The 20,706-nt window shown below is 64.2% G+C and overlaps 2 protein-coding genes across 5 annotated transcripts in view; one reads left to right on the forward strand and one right to left on the reverse strand.

Annotated features, from left to right (window-relative positions):
* PLPPR3 (phospholipid phosphatase related 3) overlaps positions 1–3,304 on the forward strand; it is a 6,355-nt gene extending 3,051 nt beyond the window's left edge. The window contains exons 2-7 of the mRNA XM_011375213.2: positions 94–279; positions 356–497; positions 632–827; positions 924–981; positions 1,110–1,283; positions 1,570–3,304. Coding sequence (XP_011373515.1) covers positions 94–279; positions 356–497; positions 632–827; positions 924–981; positions 1,110–1,283; positions 1,570–2,940 — 2,127 coding nt within the window. The 3' untranslated portion in view covers positions 2,941–3,304. The remainder of the gene's footprint in view (positions 1–93; positions 280–355; positions 498–631; positions 828–923; positions 982–1,109; positions 1,284–1,569) is intronic.
* An 87-nt stretch (positions 3,305–3,391) lies between these two features.
* On the reverse strand, positions 3,392–15,500 carry PTBP1 (polypyrimidine tract binding protein 1). Of its 4 annotated transcripts, XM_011375215.2 has the most exons (15): positions 15,361–15,500; positions 12,367–12,397; positions 9,589–9,664; positions 9,186–9,358; positions 8,947–9,093; positions 8,680–8,850; positions 8,498–8,608; positions 8,244–8,418; positions 7,953–8,030; positions 7,155–7,303; positions 6,099–6,132; positions 5,595–5,687; positions 5,284–5,500; positions 5,004–5,081; positions 3,392–4,915 (listed from the first exon to the last, which is right to left on the reverse strand). In XM_011375215.2, exons 1-15 carry the CDS (start codon positions 15,366–15,368, stop codon positions 4,783–4,785), a joined length of 1,674 nt encoding a protein of 557 aa, XP_011373517.1. In that variant the 5' UTR covers positions 15,369–15,500; the 3' UTR covers positions 3,392–4,782. The 4 variants fall into 4 exon arrangements, with proteins under 4 accessions (XP_011373517.1, XP_011373518.1, XP_023376220.1 ...); XM_011375216.2 differs by lacking the exon at positions 7,953–8,030; XM_023520452.1 differs by lacking the exon at positions 12,367–12,397 and having other exon boundaries at positions 15,361–15,462.
* Between the last annotated feature and the right edge of the window lie 5,206 nt (positions 15,501–20,706).

Consider the following 20,706-nt stretch of genomic DNA (forward strand, 5'->3'; position numbering starts at 1 on the left):
TGGGGTGAATGAATCAGCGGATGGGACTGAACTCATGAATGGAAGACCCCATGAGAGGATGTGGGGTGACCCTGGCCGGCCATCTCCCTGCAGCTGCCCATTGTGGCATCCTCCATCGTGTCACTGTACTTCCTGGAGCTGACCGACCTCTTCAAGCCGGCCAAGGTAGGTTTCCAGTGCTACGACCGCACGCTCTCCATGCCTTACGTGGAGACCAACGAGGAGCTCATCCCGCTGCTCATGCTGCTCAGCCTGGCCTTCGCGGCGCCTGCGGCCTCGGTGAGTCCCCGTGCCTAGGGCTCTGGGCCGGCCCCTGGGCGCCGCTGGCAGGGACTGAGCACCACGCTGTCGGCAGATCATGGTGGGCGAGGGCATGCTGTACTGTCTGCAGTCGCGGCTGTGGGGCCGCGCGGGGGGCGCAGGCGGGGCCGAGGGCAGCATCAACGCCGGCGGCTGCAACTTCAACTCCTTCCTCCGGCGCACCGTGCGCTTTGTGGGTGAGTCTCCCCGCAGCAGCCCCGCCCCGCCCTGACCCACGCCCCGAGGTGGGCGGTGCGCCCTATCTCCGCCCTGAGTGGGCGGTGCGGCCCCAGCTCCCCGCCCTGCCCTGCCCTGCCCCTCCCACTCGCAGGCGTCCACGTGTTCGGCCTGTGCGCCACTGCCCTGGTGACCGACGTCATCCAGCTGGCCACGGGTTACCACGCACCCTTCTTCCTGACGGTCTGCAAGCCCAACTACACGCTGCTGGGCACCTCGTGCGAAGCCAACCCCTACATCACGCAGGACATCTGCTCTGGCCACGACACTCACGCCATCCTGTCGGCACGGTGAGCCGGCCCCCAAGCCCCTCCCTTCGGGTGCGGGGAAACTGAGGCACCGAGGGGTCTCGGATATGGCGGGGCTCACCTGGACGCCTCTTACAGGAAGACCTTCCCGTCGCAGCATGCCACGCTGTCCGCCTTCGCCGCCGTCTACGTGTCGGTGAGTTTCGCCCACCCCCCGTGTGGGTCCCGGCCGCGCCCACCCCGGCCCCCCGTGTCCTCACCCTGTCCCATTCACCTGGCCCCCACCAGCTCCCCAGCTGCCCTGACCGCAGGCCCCGCCCCCAGATGTACTTCAACTCGGTCATCTCGGACACCACGAAGCTGCTCAAGCCCAGCCTGGTGTTCGCCTTCGCCATCGCTGCGGGCGTCTGCGGCCTCACCCAGATCACGCAGTACCGCAGCCACCCGGTCGACGTCTATGCCGGCTTCGTCATCGGCGCTGGCATCGCCGCCTACCTGGTGAGGGTCCGCCGGGGGAGGCTGGCCGCCCAGGGGCGGGAGCGGGCTGGGCCTCGGCCCTCCAAGGCGCGGCCCTGCCCTGGGGCGCTGGCGGCCTTGTACCGGGAATGCTGCTCAGAGGCTGGTGGGCCCAGACTTGCCCAGTGTGCAGCGTGAGTGACCTGAGGTGGGGACTGGCACCGCGGGGGAGAAGGTGGCCTCGCCCCTCAGACCCCGGCGCCAAGTCTGTGCCCGGTGGGGACCCCGGTTCCGGGCTGCCAGCCTCACAGCCTGGTCTCACCCCCAGGCCTGCCATGCGGTGGGCAACTTCCAGGCCCCGCCCCCGGAGAAGCCGGCGGCAGCGGCGCCCGCCAAGGACGCACTGCGGGCGCTGACCCAGCGGGGCCACGACTCCGTGTACCAGCAGAACAAGTCCGTGAGCACGGACGAGCTGGGCCCGCCCGGCCGGCTGGAGGGCGCGCCCCGACCTGTGGGCCGCGAGAAGATCTCGCTCGGCAGCCTGAAGCGGGCCAGCGTGGACGCGGACCTGCTGGCCCCGCGCAGCCCCATGGGCAAGGAGAACATGGTGACCTTCAGCCACACGCTGCCCCGCGTCAGCACGCCGTCCCTGGACGACCCCGCCCGCCGCCACATGACCATCCACGTGCCGCTGGACGCCTCGCGCTCCAAGCAGCTCATCAGCGAGTGGAAGCAGAAGTCGCTGGAGGGCCGCGGCCTGGGGCTGCCCGACGAGGCCAGCCCGGGGCACCTGCGGGCACCGGCGGAGCCCATGGCGGAGGAGGATGAGGACGAGGACGAGGAGGAGGAGGAGGAAGAGGGCGAGGGGGAGGAGCAGGGGGAGGGCGGGGAGGGCCCGGCCCCGCCGTCCCTCTACCCTACGGTCCAGGCCCGGCCAGGACTGGGGCCGCGGGTCATCCTGCCGCCAAGGGCTGGGCCGCCACCGCTGGTGCACATCCCGGAGGAGGGGGTGCAGGCGGCAGCTGGCCTGTCCCCCAAGAGCAGCGCGGCCGTGCGTGCCAAGTGGCTCATGATGGCAGAGAAGAGCGGGGCCGCCTTGGCCCCGGCCCCGGCCGCCACCCAGCCCCGCCTGGCCAACCCACCGCGGCTGCTGCAGGTGATCGCCATGTCCAAGGCGCCCGGCGGCCCCGGCCCCAAGGCGGCCGAGACGGCCTCGTCCTCCAGCGCCAGCTCCGACTCCTCGCAGTACCGGTCGCCGTCAGACCGCGACTCAGCCAGCATCATCACCATCGACGCCCACGCGCCCCACCACCCCGTGGTCCACCTGTCTGCAGGCAACGGGCCCTGGGAGTGGAAGGCGGCCAAGGGCGCGGAGAGCGAGGGTGGCTATGAGCTGGGGGACCTGGCCCGTGGCTTCCGGGGCGGGCCCAAGCCACCAGGCGTGTCCCCCGGCTCGTCCATCAGCGATGTGGACCAGGAGGAGCCGCGGTTTGGGGCCGTGGCCACCGTCAACCTGGCCACGGGTGAGGGGCTGCCCCCGCTGGGCGCGGCCGATGGGGCGCTGGGCCCCTCTAGCCGCGAGTCCACACTGCGGCGCAAGGCCAGCAGCCTGGCGCTGGGCGACCGGGAGGCCGCAGGCGAGTCAGAGGCCGAGAGCTACTTCCGCAAGATGCAGGCAGCCCGCAGGTTTAAGGACTGAGCTGCGGCCGGGCAGGGGCGTGGGGGGCCGGGGAGTCGGGAGCCAGGGCCGGGCAGGGCATTTCGTGGTACGGCAATAAAAGGTTGATACTGGAGCCCTGGCTGCAATCATTCCGGCCTGAGGACCCCACGGCCACACGGCGGGAGGCTGGCACCCAGGAGCAAGGGGAGGGCAGTCCGCTGCACCTAGTTACCCAGTAAGGTTCCAACTGGGGTAGAATGTTGTCATCCAGCCCCAGGTCAGGGAAAGCCACCTTCCTGGGATGGGTGGAACCCCGCCAGGGGGCCCACTAGATTCCTGTGCCCCAACCTCAGTCAGTGGACATGGAATTCCCCTGAGACCCTCAAGTCGTCAGAGGTGCAGGGGGGAGCGGGGGGAGGTTGAGAGGCAGGACCGTCTGGATTCCCAGGGGAAGACAGCGGTGAAGACGAGCACACCCAGCACAGGGAAATGGAGCGCAGGATACAGAGTTTATTCGAGTCAGCACAGACCGGCCAGACTTGCCTTCCACACTGTGGACAGAAGCAGCTCCGGCGGAGGCAAGGTTGTCATGAAACCGCTTTTAATTCCATCCCCTCCGCGTGACAAGCCGGCGGGCAGGCAGTGAGACATGCCGCACTCACTACAATACTGAGCCTGTAATTGCTGGTATCAAAATATACATCTGTGTCACCATAAAAAACCACACGTGCCGCCCTCGTCTCACAACAGGTATAAAAAAATTATAAATATTTACACCCTTGTCCCACCCCAACATGGAAACCCAGGGGTCCAGGCCCCGAGGGAGGGGCCGGCCAGCACAGGGTCTACGTGCAGCGAGCCCCTGGGACCCGGAGTGCAGGACGCCGCGACGGAAGAGCTGGCTGTCGTCCCACCTCCCGGGGTGCCAGCGTTAGAGGTGGACAGAAAACAAACAAAACTTTGGTCCAAAATTTGCAGGAAAAAAGGAACCCTGAAAGTTTAAGAGCGCCTGCCCTCCAGACAGAGGGCAGGTTGGGTGTATAAGGCATCTGGGGTCTCAGACGGAGGCCTGGGGCCTTCTAGAAGGACCGGGGCTCCCCAGCTGCCCCCACGGCATCTGCCCTGGAAACTAGATCCTGCCCTGCGACTTAATTACAAGGAATAAAATAAAAAGTACAGTATACAAGGTCATACAGAGAGAAAATTTAGATTACACTCATACCATTTTTACCATCTCGCTATATAAAAAGTTACTTAAAACTATTTCTCTTGCATATAAATGAAAAGATTAGGATATTTGGTCAACTGGAAGTATTGCTAGGCACAGATGTCTGCGGCTGCATCAAAGCACGAGATTACGGTGAACACAAAGCTCCAAGCTGAAGGCGGCCGGGGACATGCCCTCGGGCCAGGGGAGAGGGAAAATCACACACTTGATTAAACGGGAGGACTGGGGTGTCCTGGGTGTCGGCTGCCTCCGGGCCCTGCTGCCGGGAGCCTCCTGCCATGCCAGGCACATGATCTGTGCAGGAGGCTGTCCCCGGGGCCCCAAACCCCTACCCGTCTGCTACCGCGAGGCCCTGCCAGAGCAGCGGGTTTTAAGGCACGAGAAAGCCGAGTAGAGGTTTGGGAGCGCCCAGCCCGGGCTGCGGGAGGCACAGGCGAGGGGCCGGGGAGGGCCTGAGGCCGGCACCCCGTCTCTCCAAGGTGAGCACGGTGAGTTAGATTTAATTTTTTTAAAAACAGGTAAACTGATTTCTCTTTAAAAAAATAAAATCTCTGGTCTTTTAAGGTCACTTCAGCTGCTTTTAAAGTGGCTTTTTTTCTGGAATGATGGAAGTTGTTGCCGGGGGCCCAGCAGGCTGGTCCTGGCGGCAGGGCCTAGATGGTGGACTTGGAGAAGGACACCCGCAGGTGGTGGTTCTCGCCCAGGTCGTGGTTGTGCAGGTCGATGAGCGCCTGGATGGCCTCCTCCACCGAGCCCATCTGGATCAGGGCCATCTTCCGGTCCTTCCTGTGGGACAGGGGCAAGGGCCTGGTGAGGCAGGGGAGAGGGGGAGGGAACGGGCGGCGGTGGGGAGGGGAGGGGGCTCCATGCTCACTGGAAGAACTTGAACCCTTTGACGATGCCGCCATTGCTGGAGAAGAGGATCTTGAGGTCATCCTCAGAGATGGAGGGCCTGTGGGGAGACAGCCGGCCTCAGGGGCGGGGACTACACGCGCTTTCTGGGACCCACAAACAGGACTGTATCGTAACTGTTTCAGAATCACAAGCGACGCCCCGCTCGGCTGGTGAAACGGCGCCCGAGGCCCCCTGCACCCACCCCCTCGCGCTCCGGGAGTGTCCCGGGCGCGGAGGCAGCCTCCCCGGGCGTCACCTACGGGATGTTGGACAGGTGCAGGGTGGCGGAGGGCGGGAAGATGTTCTGGAAGTTCTTGGAGCCCGGCTTCTTGAAGCGGTGCAGCGGCGAATTGCCGTAGTCCTTGGTCAGGCCCTGGTCCTCCTGGCCCTCGCGGGGCAGCTGCACGTTCTGGTGCTTGGATAGGGTGATGCGCACTGGCTTCCCGTGCAGCTTGTGCCCGTTGAGGTGGCTCATGGCTGCGAAGGCGAGAGGGACCCTGGTGACCCGAGGCCCGAGGCCCGAGGGTGCCGGCCGCCGCACCCCCCACCCCGGCCCGGCCCGGCCCCTTACCCAGCTGGGCCTGGCTCCCGTCCGCCATCTGCACCAGGGCGTTCTCCTTCTTATTGAACAGGATCTTCACCCGCTGCACGTCGCCGTACACGCCTTCAAAAGCCGGGGACAGGCGCTGAGCCCGGGGCCTGAACCCGCCGCCCCCGCCAGCCCCCACGACCCACACCCCCTCTCGGGGCTGGCTCTGCCCGAAGGTTTGCTATTCTGCCTCTGGAACCTGCGTCTGGCCACAGGGACGTTACCAGGAGGACTACCTTCAGCGAGAAGTCCTACAATCCAGGGAAGGTCAATTGCCAAAGAGCCATCACTTTCCATGCTACCAACACGCTTAACTCTGCGAGGGCATGCAGGGCGCTAACCATGCGTGTCTACCGACTCCGACTACTACGCACACCGGAGGCAAACGAGTAACGAGGCAGAACCGCAAACTCAGTACATCTCAGGGCTTAAAAATAACCTCCATTAAATGAAAACAAGGTAATAAAAGTGTGAATGATAACATACCGAAAAGAATAAAGAGGCTTTGGGGTGTGACTCTCTTTAGAGGACAGCAGAGCAAGGCAGCGGAGGGACAGGGAAAGGGAGAGGCCAGGGGGCGAGTTGCCATCGTCCACCACGAGGAGGCAGCCCCGCAGGCGTGCAGGTTGATGGATGATGAAGTTGTCAGGATGTTAATATTCAAGGGCAGGTTGGTTTCCGGAGAGCAGGGTTTGAGGGGGAAGTTTGTTTTTATTTATTTATGGTTTTGTTTTGTTTCAAGCAACAACAGGAAGCAGAAGTACCGTGCAGTCAGTTGGCAAAGAAATTCCGGATCAGAAAAAAAATTGGGAAAGGGGAAGGGGAGAAAAGAAAAAAAGTAGCAAAAAACACAGGTCAGTAAATACATAAGAAACCGGCAGTGTTCCATCAGTCAGGTCTACACACATTACTGTCACAGGCCCCCTCGCGGTCAGCAGGAGACGCCGCGGCCCGCAGCGGGCGCCCCCGGCACCGTCTCCTGCTGCCGGCGCGGGGCCTACACGCTCACACAAGCACGAGGGGCGGAGTCTGTTAGTGAGGCTTCGAGAGCATCGAACTCAGACAAGGAGCTGGCCGCCCCAGGCCAAGAAGTCGCAGGAGTGCTCACACAGGTGCGGAGACGGCCTGACACGCTCCCTGACGGCGCCCAACCTTCCCGGACTGACCTAGGCTGAACCCTGATGGTCTCGCCCGAGCTCCCCGGCCACCCGGCCCAGAGGCACACGCAGATCGGTGGTCCCCGCGGAGGCAGAGGCACCCCGAGACCGCCTCGGACAGAGACCCATCCGCCTCGGGGTTTGAGGACTGCTTTCACTAATCGGAGCACGTGCCAACCCTGACCCTGCGAACCGGAGACGAGGGCACAGGACGCCCCAGTATGTGTGTGGGGGAGAGGGCACCCCGAGGACGGGCCTGCGGTCGGCCCTAGGGACCCCAGCACCCAGGGGGACAGCAGCGTGGCCTGCTGGCCCCTGCATGAAGACCTAAGGGCACGAGTCCCTGCTCACGCCTCGGGGGGAACCGCCTGGCAAAGCCACGTACCTCAGGGTTCAGGTTGCTGACCAGCAGGACAGAGTTCCCGGCCCCGCCCAGGCCTGGGATGGCGATGCGGCCTGCTGCCGCCGCCGCCGCCGCCGCCGACGGGATGGCCAGGGGAGCCAGGGCCCCGTGCACGTTGGGGACGGACAGGCCTGCGGAGGGAGAGGCGGTTACCGGTGAGCAGCAGTGCCCGAGGTCCGGCGAAGGGGTGCGCGGTCCTGCCCATCCTCATGCAAAGGACACGCCGGCGGTGTCCCCCCGGCCGCAGCTGGCCGGCGCCTCCGTCCTCCACACAGGCCACGCCGGTTTGGGCCGTCTGCATGCGCCCAACAGCACAAAAGCTCCGGCTCCACAGATGCAGAATCCAGCCCGGCAGCCGCGGCCGTGCGTGCATGCAGGTGCCCGTCACCATGCAGACGACACGCCGGGCAGGACGCAGCAGGCTGTCACGCGGTGGGCACCCGGCCCTCCACAGGGACGCTCGGGTGTGCCCGCCCGGCTCATGCCGCTCTGCTTACCAGGCCATTTAAATCCACCTACTAAGGACACAGCCCTCCAACCACTGTGCGAACACGGCCTCGCCCGGGGGGTGCTTGAAGGAACCAGAGACTGCGGGGTCAGCGAACGCTCTGCGCGGCCCTGTCCTACGGCTGCCCTGTGCAGGCTCCTGGGGAACCCAGAGGCCCGCGCCCAGGAAGGCGGGCCCCCCCCGTGCCTGCGCCCATCAGCTCGCGTGGAGGCAGGGCTCCCGGAGAGGTGTGCGGGCACGCTCGGCCGCTGGGGGCCCGGGAGTGTGTATACCTGCAGCCTGAGGGATGGCAAAGGTGGGAGGGAAACCAGCTCCTGCATACGGGGAGGCTGACATTATGCCCGGTGCACCTGGAAACAAACGAGACACTAATCGTCGCCCACAACCTCCGCCCGAGCGGACGAGCCGAGCGGGCGCACCCCACGCTGCGGGCTGGGCTGCGCCACCCATGCCGGGCGCGGGGTGGGCGTCACGGGACTCCTGGGGCCTGGGCACTCAGCCTGAGCTACGCGTCCTCACCTCCCGCGACAAAGCGGTCCCAGATGGCTAGCCAGGTGTCTTACCGAAGGCCGCGGCCATGGTCTGGTCCAGGGAGGGCTGGCTGTCACCGGAGGGCAGGTCAGGGCGCGTGTAATCCCGGCTCTTGTCGTTGTTGTACTTGACGTTGAGGCTGGTGAGCTTGGAGAAGTCGATGCGGAGTGTGCAGCAGGCGTTGTAGATGTTCTGCCCGTCCAGCGACTGTGGGGAGAGGCCGTGAGTGGCTGGGGCGCTGGGGTGCGGGGGCGCCAGGGCGGGCGGTGTCCGGGGAGCCACTCACCAGCTTGGCGTGCTGGGCGCTCACGGGCTCGGCGTACTGCAGCAGCGCCTGGAACTGGTTGTTCTTGGTGAATGTGATGATCTTCAGGACTGTGCCGAACTTGGAGAAGATCTGCCGAAAAGAGTAGTCAGTCTCTGCCCAGCAACTCCGCCGGCTGCAGCCCGGCCCGGGGCCCCCCTCACCTGGTGGAGCACGTCCAGGGTGACGGGGTAGAAGAGGTTCTCCACGATGATCCTGAGCACAGGGCTCTGGCCGGCCATCGCCATCCCAGCATCCACCGCAGCGGCTGAGGCGGCCAGCGCCAGGTTCCCTGACTGCACCGAGTTCACCGCCTGCAGGGCCGCCTGGGCGCGCTGTGGGGGCACGGCCATGAGCCCATGAGCCCATGAGCCCATGAGCCCCAGGCCCCCAGGCCCCGACCCGCCCAGGCCCAGGAGGGGACAACGCACCGCCTGGTTGGGGGAGCTGTCGGTCTTGAGCTCCTTGTGGTTGGAGAACTGGACGTAGATGGGCTGGCCGCGCAGCACAGGCGTCACCGAGGTGTAGTAGTTGACCATGGTGTTGGCCGCCTCCTCCGTGTTCATCTCGATGAAGGCCTGGATGCAGGGTGGGCGTGAGCCGGAGAGCCCTGGAGGAGCCCGCCCCGCCACGGCCCCGCCACGGCCCCCCCATGGACGGGCTCGCACACCTGGCTCTTCCCTTTCAGCATCAGGAGGTTGGTGACCTTCCCAAAGGGCAGCCCCAGGGAGATGACCTCGCCCTCAGTGACGTCGCTGGGCAGCTTGCGAATGTGGATCACTCTGGAGGGCACACCCGCACTCCTGCTGTCCCCCTTGAACTTCTTGCTGTCATTCCCGTTTGCTGAGAAGAGGACAGGCTGGTACGGCACAGAGCACCCCCAGGCTCCCACACAAGGCGCCCACCCCCGAACTGTTTCTCCCGGACAGGGAGGAGCAGAGTGGTTCCCATGTCTAGTGCCCCCCCAGCTCCCAGAGGAATGAGGGCACGTGTGACCCGAGACTAGGTCACATCCAGGACAGACCAGGTCAGCAGAGCACGGGGACGCACGGAGGGAGCCCGCGGGCAGGTACCTGCGGAGGCCGAGTTGCCGCTCATGATAAAGGGTCCGTTAGTGACGCACGCAGAGAAGAGCTCGTCCGATCCCCGCTAGAAGAGAAGCCGGGCTGGGCGGGCTGGAGACCCCCCCAGCCCCGCCCCACGACTCCTCCCCCTAGCCTCATGGTCCTCCCAAGTCCCAGACACAGCTCCTTCCCCTGCAGGATTCCTGGGGCCTTTCCCAAGGCAAAGACTGTCACCTACAGGGGGCTTGCACGTCACTCCCATCTCCCAGTCCCACAGGACACCCTTGCCTTCTGTGGACAGGTCTCAGGTGAGGTGTCCCAATGGCACGCCCACGGCTCATGCCACCAGCCACGCAGGGCACTGCCCACCGACTCGATCGAGACTGTCAGACCGTGCTCAGAACAAAGTCCCCTTGTCACTGCAGCCACTCACTCGGCCTGTTTTCCAGCTGCATGAGGACACCTGAGCCGTGGTATAGTCACTCACGGACTGGAAACGCTGCCTCCTGTGACGGGTGGGCCACCTGGTGACCGCGCGAATGGGCTGGGCCGAGGGCAGCTGCAGAGCCGCTCGTCTGTGGGAGGCTCGGGACTCCCGAGTCCCGATCTAACGCTCCGGCGCCCCCCGCTGCCACGCGGGTGAGACCTGAGAGCCACTCGACTCTCCCCCAGGGTGAGCTGGACAAGGATGCCGTCCCCAGGTGCGGAGACTTGGGGTTCTGTCCCCCATCGAGGCCGCCTGCTGGCCCCAGGACCTGCTGTGGGACCGAGCTGTGCAGGGTCTGCCATCCCCAGGGATCCCTCAGCCCCCCTGATCCTGTGGCAGGAACAGGAATGACCACCTCCGTGAGCTTCCAGCTAGCAGAGGAAGGCCCCCTCCACCGTCTGTCCCTTCTCAAAGACGCCTTCCCTTTGCTGTCCCTCCAAACTACCACCTCAGCTACCACTCAAGCGCCGCCATCCCCACCCAGGGCCACCCCGTGGAGCCCGTCTGCCCCTGAGAACCCCACCCTCCCTGGACCGCTGTTGGGGCCTACTGAAGGCCACTTAAAAGCTTTACCAACTGCCCTTGGGGACAAAGACCAGGACTGGCCCTGCCACCACCGGCTCACGGCTGTGGGCACGTCCCTGCATCTGGATCCCACCCTGGGCTCCTCAGGGCCCAAGGCTGGGAGGGCTGCAGAGTGCCCTCACTCTGGGCCACAGATGCGTGGTCAGGCTGCTGCCGAGGCTGGGGCGCGACAGGAACATCCTCCACCTGTCACACCACTGAGCGGACGCCACACACAAGCATCAGCAGTCGAGACAAAGACACCGCGCAGAGTGCCCCAACCCAAGGACCTCCACCGACACCGAGCACAGGTGCATGCATCACCCGTGGGACCCGGCACAGTGCCTTCTCGTCTATGGGGTTAAGATCCCTGCCCCCCCCCCCCGGAGGTGGACAAGGGCCAGGCGCCCACGCGGCTCACGTGCAGGCTGCACGCCTTCGGAAGGGCACCCTGCCTGCTGCCGCATCAGCGACGGGGAAGAGCGAGCCTTTCCTCGAGCCCAGCATTCCTGCCCTTTGTGCCCGGGGCAGATGGCCTGGTACTCCTACAGCTGGGGGGCGAACTCTGCCCACTGGGCCGTCCACTCTCTCCACCCTCGCCCAAAGCACAGGGACACCCAGATGCGGATTGTGACCGGCAGCTCAGAGGGAACTGCCCCTAACACAGACACTCCGAGGGCAGAACCCTGGAAGAACGTGGGCCAGGCCAGGTGCCGAGGGTTCCCGCAGGCCTTGTGACTCAGACACAGCTGAGCCGTCTGTCGAAGGCAATCCAACTGCCTCTGGCCAGGCCTTCCAAAAGGGAGTGCTTAGACCAGACAGCACCGTGGGCACCACCCCCGAGTCAGTGAAGCAGGGACCCCCCCATTTCCAGTCACTAGCTGAGCACCGTCAACCTCCTGACGCCTCCTGAGGGCATGGCTTGTTCTGTACAGCGCCCAGAAGCCCACTGGGCCGCCTTCCAGCGGGGCCACAGGTCCCTGCCCTGAGCGGGCCTGAGTTTGGAGGCAGAGGACCCCAGGGCTGGGCCGGAAGGGCCACTCCCACTGGCTCCCACAGAAGCCAGACGCTCTCTGTGACAGTTACAAATGCTGCAGATGAAAAGTCCCTCTCCCCCCTCCTGCCAGCGAACAAACAGGTTTTATCTGCGGGAAGATCGGGACAGGCGGCGTGTGAAGACAGGACAGGACCGCCTGGGAAAACCGAAACCCAGCCCAGAGCTGCAGCCCGAGCCCCTGGCACCCCCAGTCCCGGGACACCAGGTCCCTGGGGCACATGCAGGCCTGGTGCTCAGCGGGGGAGGAGGGCCATGCCGACCCTGCCCTGCTTGCTGCACAGACGTCCAAGCGCTGAGGGTGGCAGAGCCGCCCCGCCCCCCGGTCTTGCAGGTTTCTCAGACCAGCGTGGTGACCCGAACCACGCTGCCATTGAGAGCGGCCCTGCTGTCCCCCAATCTCCCCCGCAAGCTGGGATCTGACTTCGCCTCTTTCCGCATCAGACCAAGGCACCGAGAACGCTCCAGGTAGACGTCCTCGTCAACCCCATCGCACACTCCAGGACTCTGCTAGGGCGGGGGATCCCCCAAACCCAGGCCAACGTGCATTTACTGCTAAAGGGTCACCCGACCCCCACGGCCAAAAACGCATAGCCGGGCCAGCCAGCCCTCCACCCTTCGCACACGGCGGCCCCCACCGGAGGCCGGGTGGCTACCAGGACGCCGAGTCCGCAGCGCCTACCTTGGTACCAACTGCTATGTCTGGGACAATGCTGTAGAGAGAGAGAGAAGGACAACGTTAGCAGCGGGGCCGCAGCTGCCGCCGGGTGCCCGGGTCGGCCCGCCGGCCAGGGGCTCCCCTGGCTGCACAAGTCCCCCCCACCGGAGGCCCTCCCCCAGACTGGAGAGCTGAGGCAGGGAAGTGAGCCGCCGTCCATTTATTCTCAACTTGAAAAGGAGCCACCATTGTCCTCTGGCTCCCCTCCCTCCCAGCAGGACCCCAGGCCCCGCCTCCGGTCCTCTCCACCAGAGGTCCAGAGAGGTCCAAAGACAAAGACGTCCCCTCCGAAAGCCCCAGGAGGGACACTTGATGCTTGTTGTTAAGGTTCAAGTGCTGTTATTTGTTTTCTCAAAAGTGGAAATGCTTGGGGACCATTTTTAGGCAGGGAAGGCCGGCCGGTGAGGCGACAACTCAGAGGGCCCTGAGCTCAGAGCGCTCCAGGGCGGGAGCCAGGCCGGACGAGGAAACCCTAAGCTGCCCTGGAGCAAGGGGGCAGCAGGGTTGAAAGACTCAGGTAAAATTACCACAGGTTACTCATCAACCTGGCCCGGGGTGATGGACTTTCTCCCTGCCCCAGGCCCAACTGGGGGAAATGGGAAGAGGCCGCTGTGGCTCCCGCAGGCCCGCCCACAGGCCCTGGCTACGGACTAGCGCTCAGCACACGTCAAACCTTCCGGGGCTTCTCCGTGGCAAAGGTAAGACTGTAACTGAGGTAGGGGACTTAGTAAGCAACGCACCCCTACCAGGTCACCTGGCCACCAAGGCCTAGAGGGATCTGTGACCAGAGTCTCCCACGATGTCACACAAAGCCATAGAAAGGCCGCTCTCAGACTGGGAAGGCGGCCCAGGCAGCCACCTGCACTCCTGCCCCTCAATCTTCATTTCTGCCCCAAGGAGGCAAGCTCAGGGCACCAACCCACTCCCCGCCCCGAGGCAGTACACCCCCAAGCGCTGCGCCCCAGGCCTGCCATCTGCACCCTTCGCCTGCTCTGGCTCATTCTAAGCCCCTGCCTCCACGGCAGAGCCTTCACTTCTTTGCTATGGGAAAAACATAGGCTAGTGTCAGCAGGTTTTAAAAACCTTCCAGAGCCAAGAAAACGCTCCCCAGAAAACCTGAAAGAATGAAAAGCACGCAGCTTCTCGTTGCTAACCCAGGGCAACTCGCCGCTTCCCACCCCTGTGAGAGCCTCGGATGCAGCAAGTTGTACATGAAACGAACAGCCCTTCCTGGAAGCGTCCGAGCCTCCCAGAGAGAAGGCAGGTCACAAACTGCAACCGCGACGACGAGGCCCGGCTGCCTAGGTAACCACGACCTTCTACAAGAGGCTAGAGAGCCACGGCCCTCCAAGCCACATCTGGGGGACCAGACAGTCCTTTGAGGTGGCAAACAGAGCTTGACCAGACAAGAGAGGAAACGCTTTCCATCAAGATCTCCCTGCGAGGCCGAGCACCCGCCGGTCCGCACCACGGCCCCGCCGTGGGGAGGGTCTTCTCTGGGGAGGTCCATCCAAGCCAAAACGGATGGCGGACCACAAGATCATGTTCCTCATGCTGCAGCAATTTTTCTAAAAGGCTGGATCTAATTCAGCCCGAAACCTATCATTTCAAACCCGAGGCACTGAGGCACGTGACCCTCCCGGCATGTTAACCACACCCCCCTGGAGGTCAGGCCAAGGGAGGAAGGAGGGCTTTCCAAGCTCCAGATGAGAAAAGATAACCAGAACTGGCCTTGGAATCTTCAAACGGACTTTCTCAAAATCGGCGCTTAACCCTCCCCCAACGGAAAAGGAAAAAAATGAGCCTGACACACGAAACGAAAAAGCACCGTCTAAACTCAGTTTCATTTTTAACAGATTCTATCACTTTTTCCCCAGATTAAAACTGAGTCTCCAAACCGGGCAGACTCACGTCTCTGCCAACAAAACACAGCTTTGTGGCTTGGCCCCAGGTCGTAGCGTTAAATAAAGTGAAGGGAGCCTTTGTAACTTCAGATCGGCTGAAGGCTACGATACCTTCAACCGCAAAGGGCAGATACAGCTCTGGCAACTGCCCCAACGCTCATTTCTTGCATTCCCGGAACAAGCGCCAGCCCCCGAGCCGTGCGCCGGGCCGCACGGGCCCCCATCCCTCCTCCAGGGTGGCCGGCCGGCCACACCGCCCGAGGGCTCGGGGTCTGGTCGTTCTCGCCCACGTGGGTCACGCCCGCATCTGGGGCCTGGGAGCTCCATGCCCCGGAGGTCCAGCTCATGCTTAAGGAACCGCCGGACAGGAGCCCCCACGAAAGCGGCAACAAAGGGGGCGCACGGCCCCCTCCCCGAACCGTCCTCTCCGTCCCTGGATTCGGACGGGACGCGCGGCCGTGCTTTGTGGGCAGCCTGGGGAGGGGCCGGCAACGGTGGCGAAGAGCCCGCGCCCTTCCGGGCGGGAGGGCGGCGTCTCCTGGCCGCGCCCGGGACCGCCGCGGGCGGGGGAGGCTGAGCCCAGAGTCCAGGCGGCGGGAAAGGCCGCGCACGCGCACCGGGGCCTGAGCTGCGCGATGAACTACGCACGCGCGCGTGGGGACGAAACGGGGAGCGGGAAGGGCCACGCTGGGCGCGCGAAGGAGATACGGGGAGCCGGGAGGGCCACACGGATGCACGAGAGGCAGCGAGGGGACCGGACGGGAAGCGGGAAGGGCCGCGCGGCCGCCGCGTGCGTCCGGAACGGGCCGCGGGGAGACCGGAAATGGGCAGGGATAGGCCCCGGCGCCCCCCGGATTGGGACGCACGGGCCGCCTCGCGCCCCCGGCAACTTCTCCGCGCTCCCTTGACGGGGGGAGGGCAGAGACCCCGGAGGCGCCCGTGGGCCCGGAACGGAGGGGCGCGCGGGCCGGCGCCCCTAGGAGGCCCAGGCGGCGGCGAGAGGACGGCTCGAGCGCGAGAAGGGCAACGGGAAGTGCGGACACGCACGACTCACCCGTCCATTGCACACAGAGGAGACCCGCGGGGGACGGAGTGGAGGCGTCGGAATAGCAGGAACCGACCCAACGGCTCCGAGTTATAGACTCACAAAATGGCGGAGACGCCCGAACACGTCCCCCGCGCGCTCTGCCCATTGGCTCTCGCTGCAGAGAGGGGGCGGAGCGAGCGCCGCGGACCCCTCCAGCGCCTTCCAATGGCTAGGAGCCCTCTCGGGAGGTGGAGCCAAGGGGAATGGCAGACGACCATTGGAGAACGCGGCCGTCCGTCAGGGTTCAAGGCGGAAAAGGCCCGTCGAGTCGGGGGAGGGGAGAAAAGGTGGTAGCACGTGCCAACTCCTGAACCAGTAAGCGAGCTGCTTTCCTGCGTGGGGCTTTGCGGGAGAAGCCATCTTGAGAGTGGGTACGTGGCGAGTCAGGCGGCGGGAAGCGTGCTTCCCCCTAGGCTGCCGCCATCTTGCTAACGGGCAGGGCTCGTCCACCTCCGGCGTGAGAGCCGAGGTAGGAGCGTCGCCATCTTGGAGTCGGGCAGGACACCTGCGAGGCTCCATGTTGCTTGTGGGCACGTAGCAAAAAAGTCTGATTCAAACTGGGAAGTTCCTCCTGGGTTAGCACGCGTGGAGGTGGAGGCCGCCTAGCCCGTCCCAGACGCGCCAGAGCTCACTTTCCACTGCTGGCCCCCGAGCCTGCGGGCGCGATGTGGTTAGGGGTCGCCCCGACTGTGATCTGTTCATCTCAGAGCAGCGAAGGCCGATCGCGGTCCACTCACTCCCCGGCTCCAGGGATGGGGAAACTGAGGCCTGGGGCGCGCAGAGCAGAATCCCGCCGTCTTGGGACGTTCAGGGAGGACCATTGTGGCAGCAGGAGAAATACCCTAAACATATTCCCAAGAGTGCTGATTCCGGGAAGAACTGGACAGGGTTGTGGGTGACAGGGATGCCCCTCGGAGAGGTGCCGGGAAGCCAGGGCCCGCGGGTGGGGCAGGGGGACCAGACGCGGTCAGGGGCCAGAGCCAGGGAGGCCGCGGCGCCGGGTCCCCCAGTGCACTTGGCAGCACCAGGAGCCGACGTGCGTCCCGGCTTGGCGAGGCGCCCGCTGCGGAGCATAAGTTCAATAAACAGAGGAAACTTGTGATAATTGGCTGTACGTCCGCGCTGAAACGGGAGTTTTCATGGCACCAGCCTAGCGAGGGAGAAGCGGTGGTTTCCCGATTTCGAGGTGAGGCCAAGGCGCCCTGCCTCTCCGGTCGGTTTCCTTTCTCCAGCCGAGTCCTGGCAGCGGCCACACTCAGGGCCGCGGGCCTGGAACGCGGCCCAGCAGCCCTGGAGCCGGAGGGTGCCGAGGATTAGGGGCGGCTGCCGATTTCCACGGAGCTTCCCGCCTTGCAGTCCCTGGCCCTGTCTCCCGCCGCAGGATGTCCTGTGCCCCGAATCGCTCTCTGGGAAGCGCCAGGGTGGATTCGAGGATTCGCTCCCCTGGGATTCCCATGAGCTCCGCCGCGGGTACCACCTGGATCAGCTAGCTGTTCGTCTTCTCGTGACCAGTGCAAGGGCCGCCCCAACCCGTGTGGGCAGGAGAGAGTCCCAGCCCCAGGCAGAAGAGCAGCTGCTGACTTCGGAGGAGATGGAGGCGTAAAGCGGCAGCCTTCCCAAGGCCCCCGGCGCGGAGTCCAGGCCCCGGTCGGCCCCACACCACCGCCACCTGCCCCGCCTCTCACGCCAGGGTGCAGGCGTCCTTTGCGCCCCTGTTCCATCCTTGAAGCTTCTCCCCCAAACCTGCACAGCTCACTCCTTTACTCTCTCACGTTCTGGAGGCCAGAAGTCCAAGGTCAAGGTGTCCCAGGGCCAAGCTCCCTCCTGAGGCTCCAGAGAGGGTCTTTTCTGCCTCTCCCGGCCTCTGGGGACGACCAGTCCTGGGGCTTGTGGACACATAAGTCTCTGCCTCTCCCGATGCCCAGCTGTTTTCTCCCTTATTCTCTGTCCCTTCGCTGTGTCTCAAAAAAGGACACTTGTCATTGGGGTTAGGGCCCACTAGGATAACCCAGGATGACCTCACCTCCGGACCCTTAATCACGCCTGCAAAGACCCTTCTCCCGAATAGTGCCATGCTCACGGGTCAGGGGCGAGGATGTGGACATCATGTTTTTGGGGCCCTGAGTCAACCCACAACGCCATCTGGAAGTTGGACCAGTGACGAGGCTGCGGGGGGGGGGGGCCGGGGCTCAGGGGGAGGCCTCCCAGCTACCAAGGCTTAGGGCCCCGCTCTGATAGTTAGGTCCGTGCCCCTGATTTATTTAGGGGCAGGCCGGCCTCCTCTCTTCGTTTTCCTTTTCCCTTTCCAGACTTTTCTCCCACCCCGGCCTTACCAGCCAGCTGCTTCCCTCATGAATGATTCAGGGTGAGCGTGGCCGCGTGCTCACCTCGCAATTGTTGGAGGATTTTGAAAACGATACTCTCCTGGCAGGAAGAGGGAGGTGGGTGAGAGCCAGGTAGGTGTGGGGGTCCGTGCCTCGGTTTACACCTTTATCAGAATGGAGGGCCTGGCCAGTCCCTCCTCACCTCCTGCGGGCTTTCCCTCCAATTTCAAATGGGAGTGGCTTAATGGTTTGGGGATCTTTAGTCAAGTGTTTGTTTACTTCTTGCCTTGATTACAAAAGCCCCTGGGAGGGGTCCAGGGCGTGGGTGAGGGGCCTGACACTCCGGGTCTCTCCGCCCCTCCCAAGCCTCCCAGACTCACCCATTTTCCACATTCCTGGAGGACTGAGCTGGGGTGGGGGTGGGGGGGTTGAGATCAAAGAGGCTCCCAACAAACTCTCTGAGCTGGGCCCCTCCCCCACCCCTCCCGGGTGGCCTGGAGCCACTCCTGGACCTTCTGGAACTTCGTGTGGCCTGAGAACATTCAGCATAAGGCCACAGCCTGCCCGGTGCATTGAAGAGCTACCGCCCCAGCCCCAGCCCCTTCCAGTTACGGTGAGGGGCCCAGGCTCCCTCCTCCGCCACCCCTGCCAGGCTCTGCCCAGTCCCCAGACCGTAGAGGGATCCCTGTCTGCAAGGTGGGGAGGGGGCCCCCAAGGTCCCTCCCCTGAGTTGTCATGGTCACTTCTCAGGGTCTCCGCATCTTGGACCCCACAAAAGGGGCTCAGCCTCTCCCCTCCCCCAGCCCCAGGCCCTCAGGCCAACTGCAAACTCCCAGTCCATCTCTGCCCAAACCAGTTGCAGGCCCCTCCCCCAGGAACCCACCCTGTCCCTGGGCCCTGCCCCTGGGCTGCAGGGGCCTCCCCACCCCGGCCTCCCCACCCCCAGCCTGATCGGCTCCCTCTGGCTTTAACTCGTTGCTCTCTTCTAGGTAATGCGATTATTTCCTCTTCCCCAGCCCAGAGAAGCTGAGCGCGCCCCAGCCTGTGAGGGGCCCTGCTGGGCTTGGTCAGGCCACTCTGCTTCCAGGGCAGGCAGTCTGGCGGGCCCAGCAAAGGGTACACTTAGAGTGACCACCTGACCCAACAAGGCCACTCCTGGGCACGTGCTTGGGAGAAATGAACCACCCCCCCACACACACACAAGCACCTGTAGACGTGACCCGAGGACCCAGCGACCCATGAACAGAGTGGTGGCCCATCCGTGTGGAATATTACTTGGCCCTGAAAAGGAACAAAGCATTGACACGTGCCACAAGGCCATCGGGGCCCCTGCTGTCCCCACGGCACCTCACTGATGATTCTCCCCTGGGAAGTCCCTCCCTGCACAGTGTCCTCTCGGGAGGAGGTCCCCACACAGAAGTGTGCAGCAGGCGTCCTGTCAAGTAGCTGGTGGCAGAGACGCAGGTCATTGGCTCCAACGGCCCAAGGTCAGGTGGGACTCCTGCCACACGGGACTGTGCAGAAGCCTGCACCTCAGAACAGATGGAACAAATACAAGCTCCAAACCAAAGGTGGTCCAGGCTCCACCTGCAGGAAGCAGCCCCAGGGAGAGGGGAGGGGCTGGGAGGGGCCGGGAGGGGCTGGGCCAGGTCAGGGCGGCCTTGCTGGAGGCCACATTTTATTGGAGCAGGGAGCTCTGACCACTGGAGAACCGGGAACCACAAAGGTCATGGCGGAGGGGTTGAGCAGCAATCCTGTCATGGATTGAATCCTGGTCCCCAAAAGATGGGTCCCCATCCTGACCCCTGGCGCCCATGAATGCAACGTGGCTGGGAAACGGGGTCTTTGTGGCTGTCATTAGCTGAGCCGGATCACGCTGGAGCAGGGGCCCGATGCAGTGACGGGTGTCCTTGTAAGAAGCGGGAAATTGAGACACAGACACACAGGGAGAGGTTACGTGACGACGGAGACAGAGACCAGGGCGATGAGGCCACCAGCCTGGGGCGCCGAGGTTGCCCCAGGAGCCAGCCCGCCAACACCTTGGTCTCGGACGTCCGGCCCCCGGGTCTGGGACGAAATAAACGTGTGTCGTTTTACGTCACCCAGTTTGTGGCTCTTGGTCACGGAGGCCAAGGCCAGGCGGGCAGACAGCGGCTGTCCTGGCCAGGCTGGCCGCGTCGCATGGTGACGGGAGAGCCGGCTTGCTTCCCGGCCTTGCAAAATTTATGAGAAGGAAGAGGTCTCAGTACACGGGGGGAATGTGAGCCGGCTGTAAGCGATCCCGCGGCCATCTGTTCACCCGGCTGCCGCCTGCCCACAGGGTCACGGGGCCACTGGCTCCGGCCTGGGCAGGAGTCCAGACCCAGGTCCACGCTTACCAAAGAGTGGGGACCCCAGACCCAACATGGTCCCTTCTGCCGAGTCCTTTCTACAGTGAAGCAGCCATTCTCACCTAGGAGATTCTTTTGCCCCCAGGAGACCCCGGGTGGCATCTGGGGACATCTGTGGCTGTCACTCCGGGGGTGCTCCTGCCATCGAGTGGGTAGGGGCCAGGGATGCTGCTCAACCCCTCCGCCATGCCCAGGATGCCCCACAGAGAGTGACCCAGTCCTGATGTCAGCTGAGTCCAACTAAAGTCCCCGGGTCCTCCGCAGTGGACGCCTGGGAAGTCGGGCTTCCGCATGGGATCCGGGATCCTGGTAAGGAGCCAATTCTGGAAGGATCCAGGCAGGCAGGTGGGACATTTAGGACACAAGGAAGAGGAAACCTTGGGTTTCCTAACAGGTATCATACGAGATCCAGGACCACGAGCCTCGAGGGGGTGACATCGCCGGCATCAATAGTTTATAGGAGAAATGGACACTTGATCTCTTGTTGTGGGCAGCTGGCTCGGGTGGCCCCGAAGCCGCCTGCCGGGCCGAGGCTCCTGGCAACCCACCTGGGGACAGGATGGGCCCCGGCCCCCACCTCGGTGTGAACACACCAGCAG

Source organism: Pteropus vampyrus, unplaced genomic scaffold (assembly GCF_000151845.1).
Source record: "Pteropus vampyrus isolate Shadow unplaced genomic scaffold, Pvam_2.0 Scaffold267, whole genome shotgun sequence".
In the NCBI taxonomy this organism is placed as follows: Eukaryota; Metazoa; Chordata; class Mammalia; order Chiroptera; family Pteropodidae; genus Pteropus; species Pteropus vampyrus.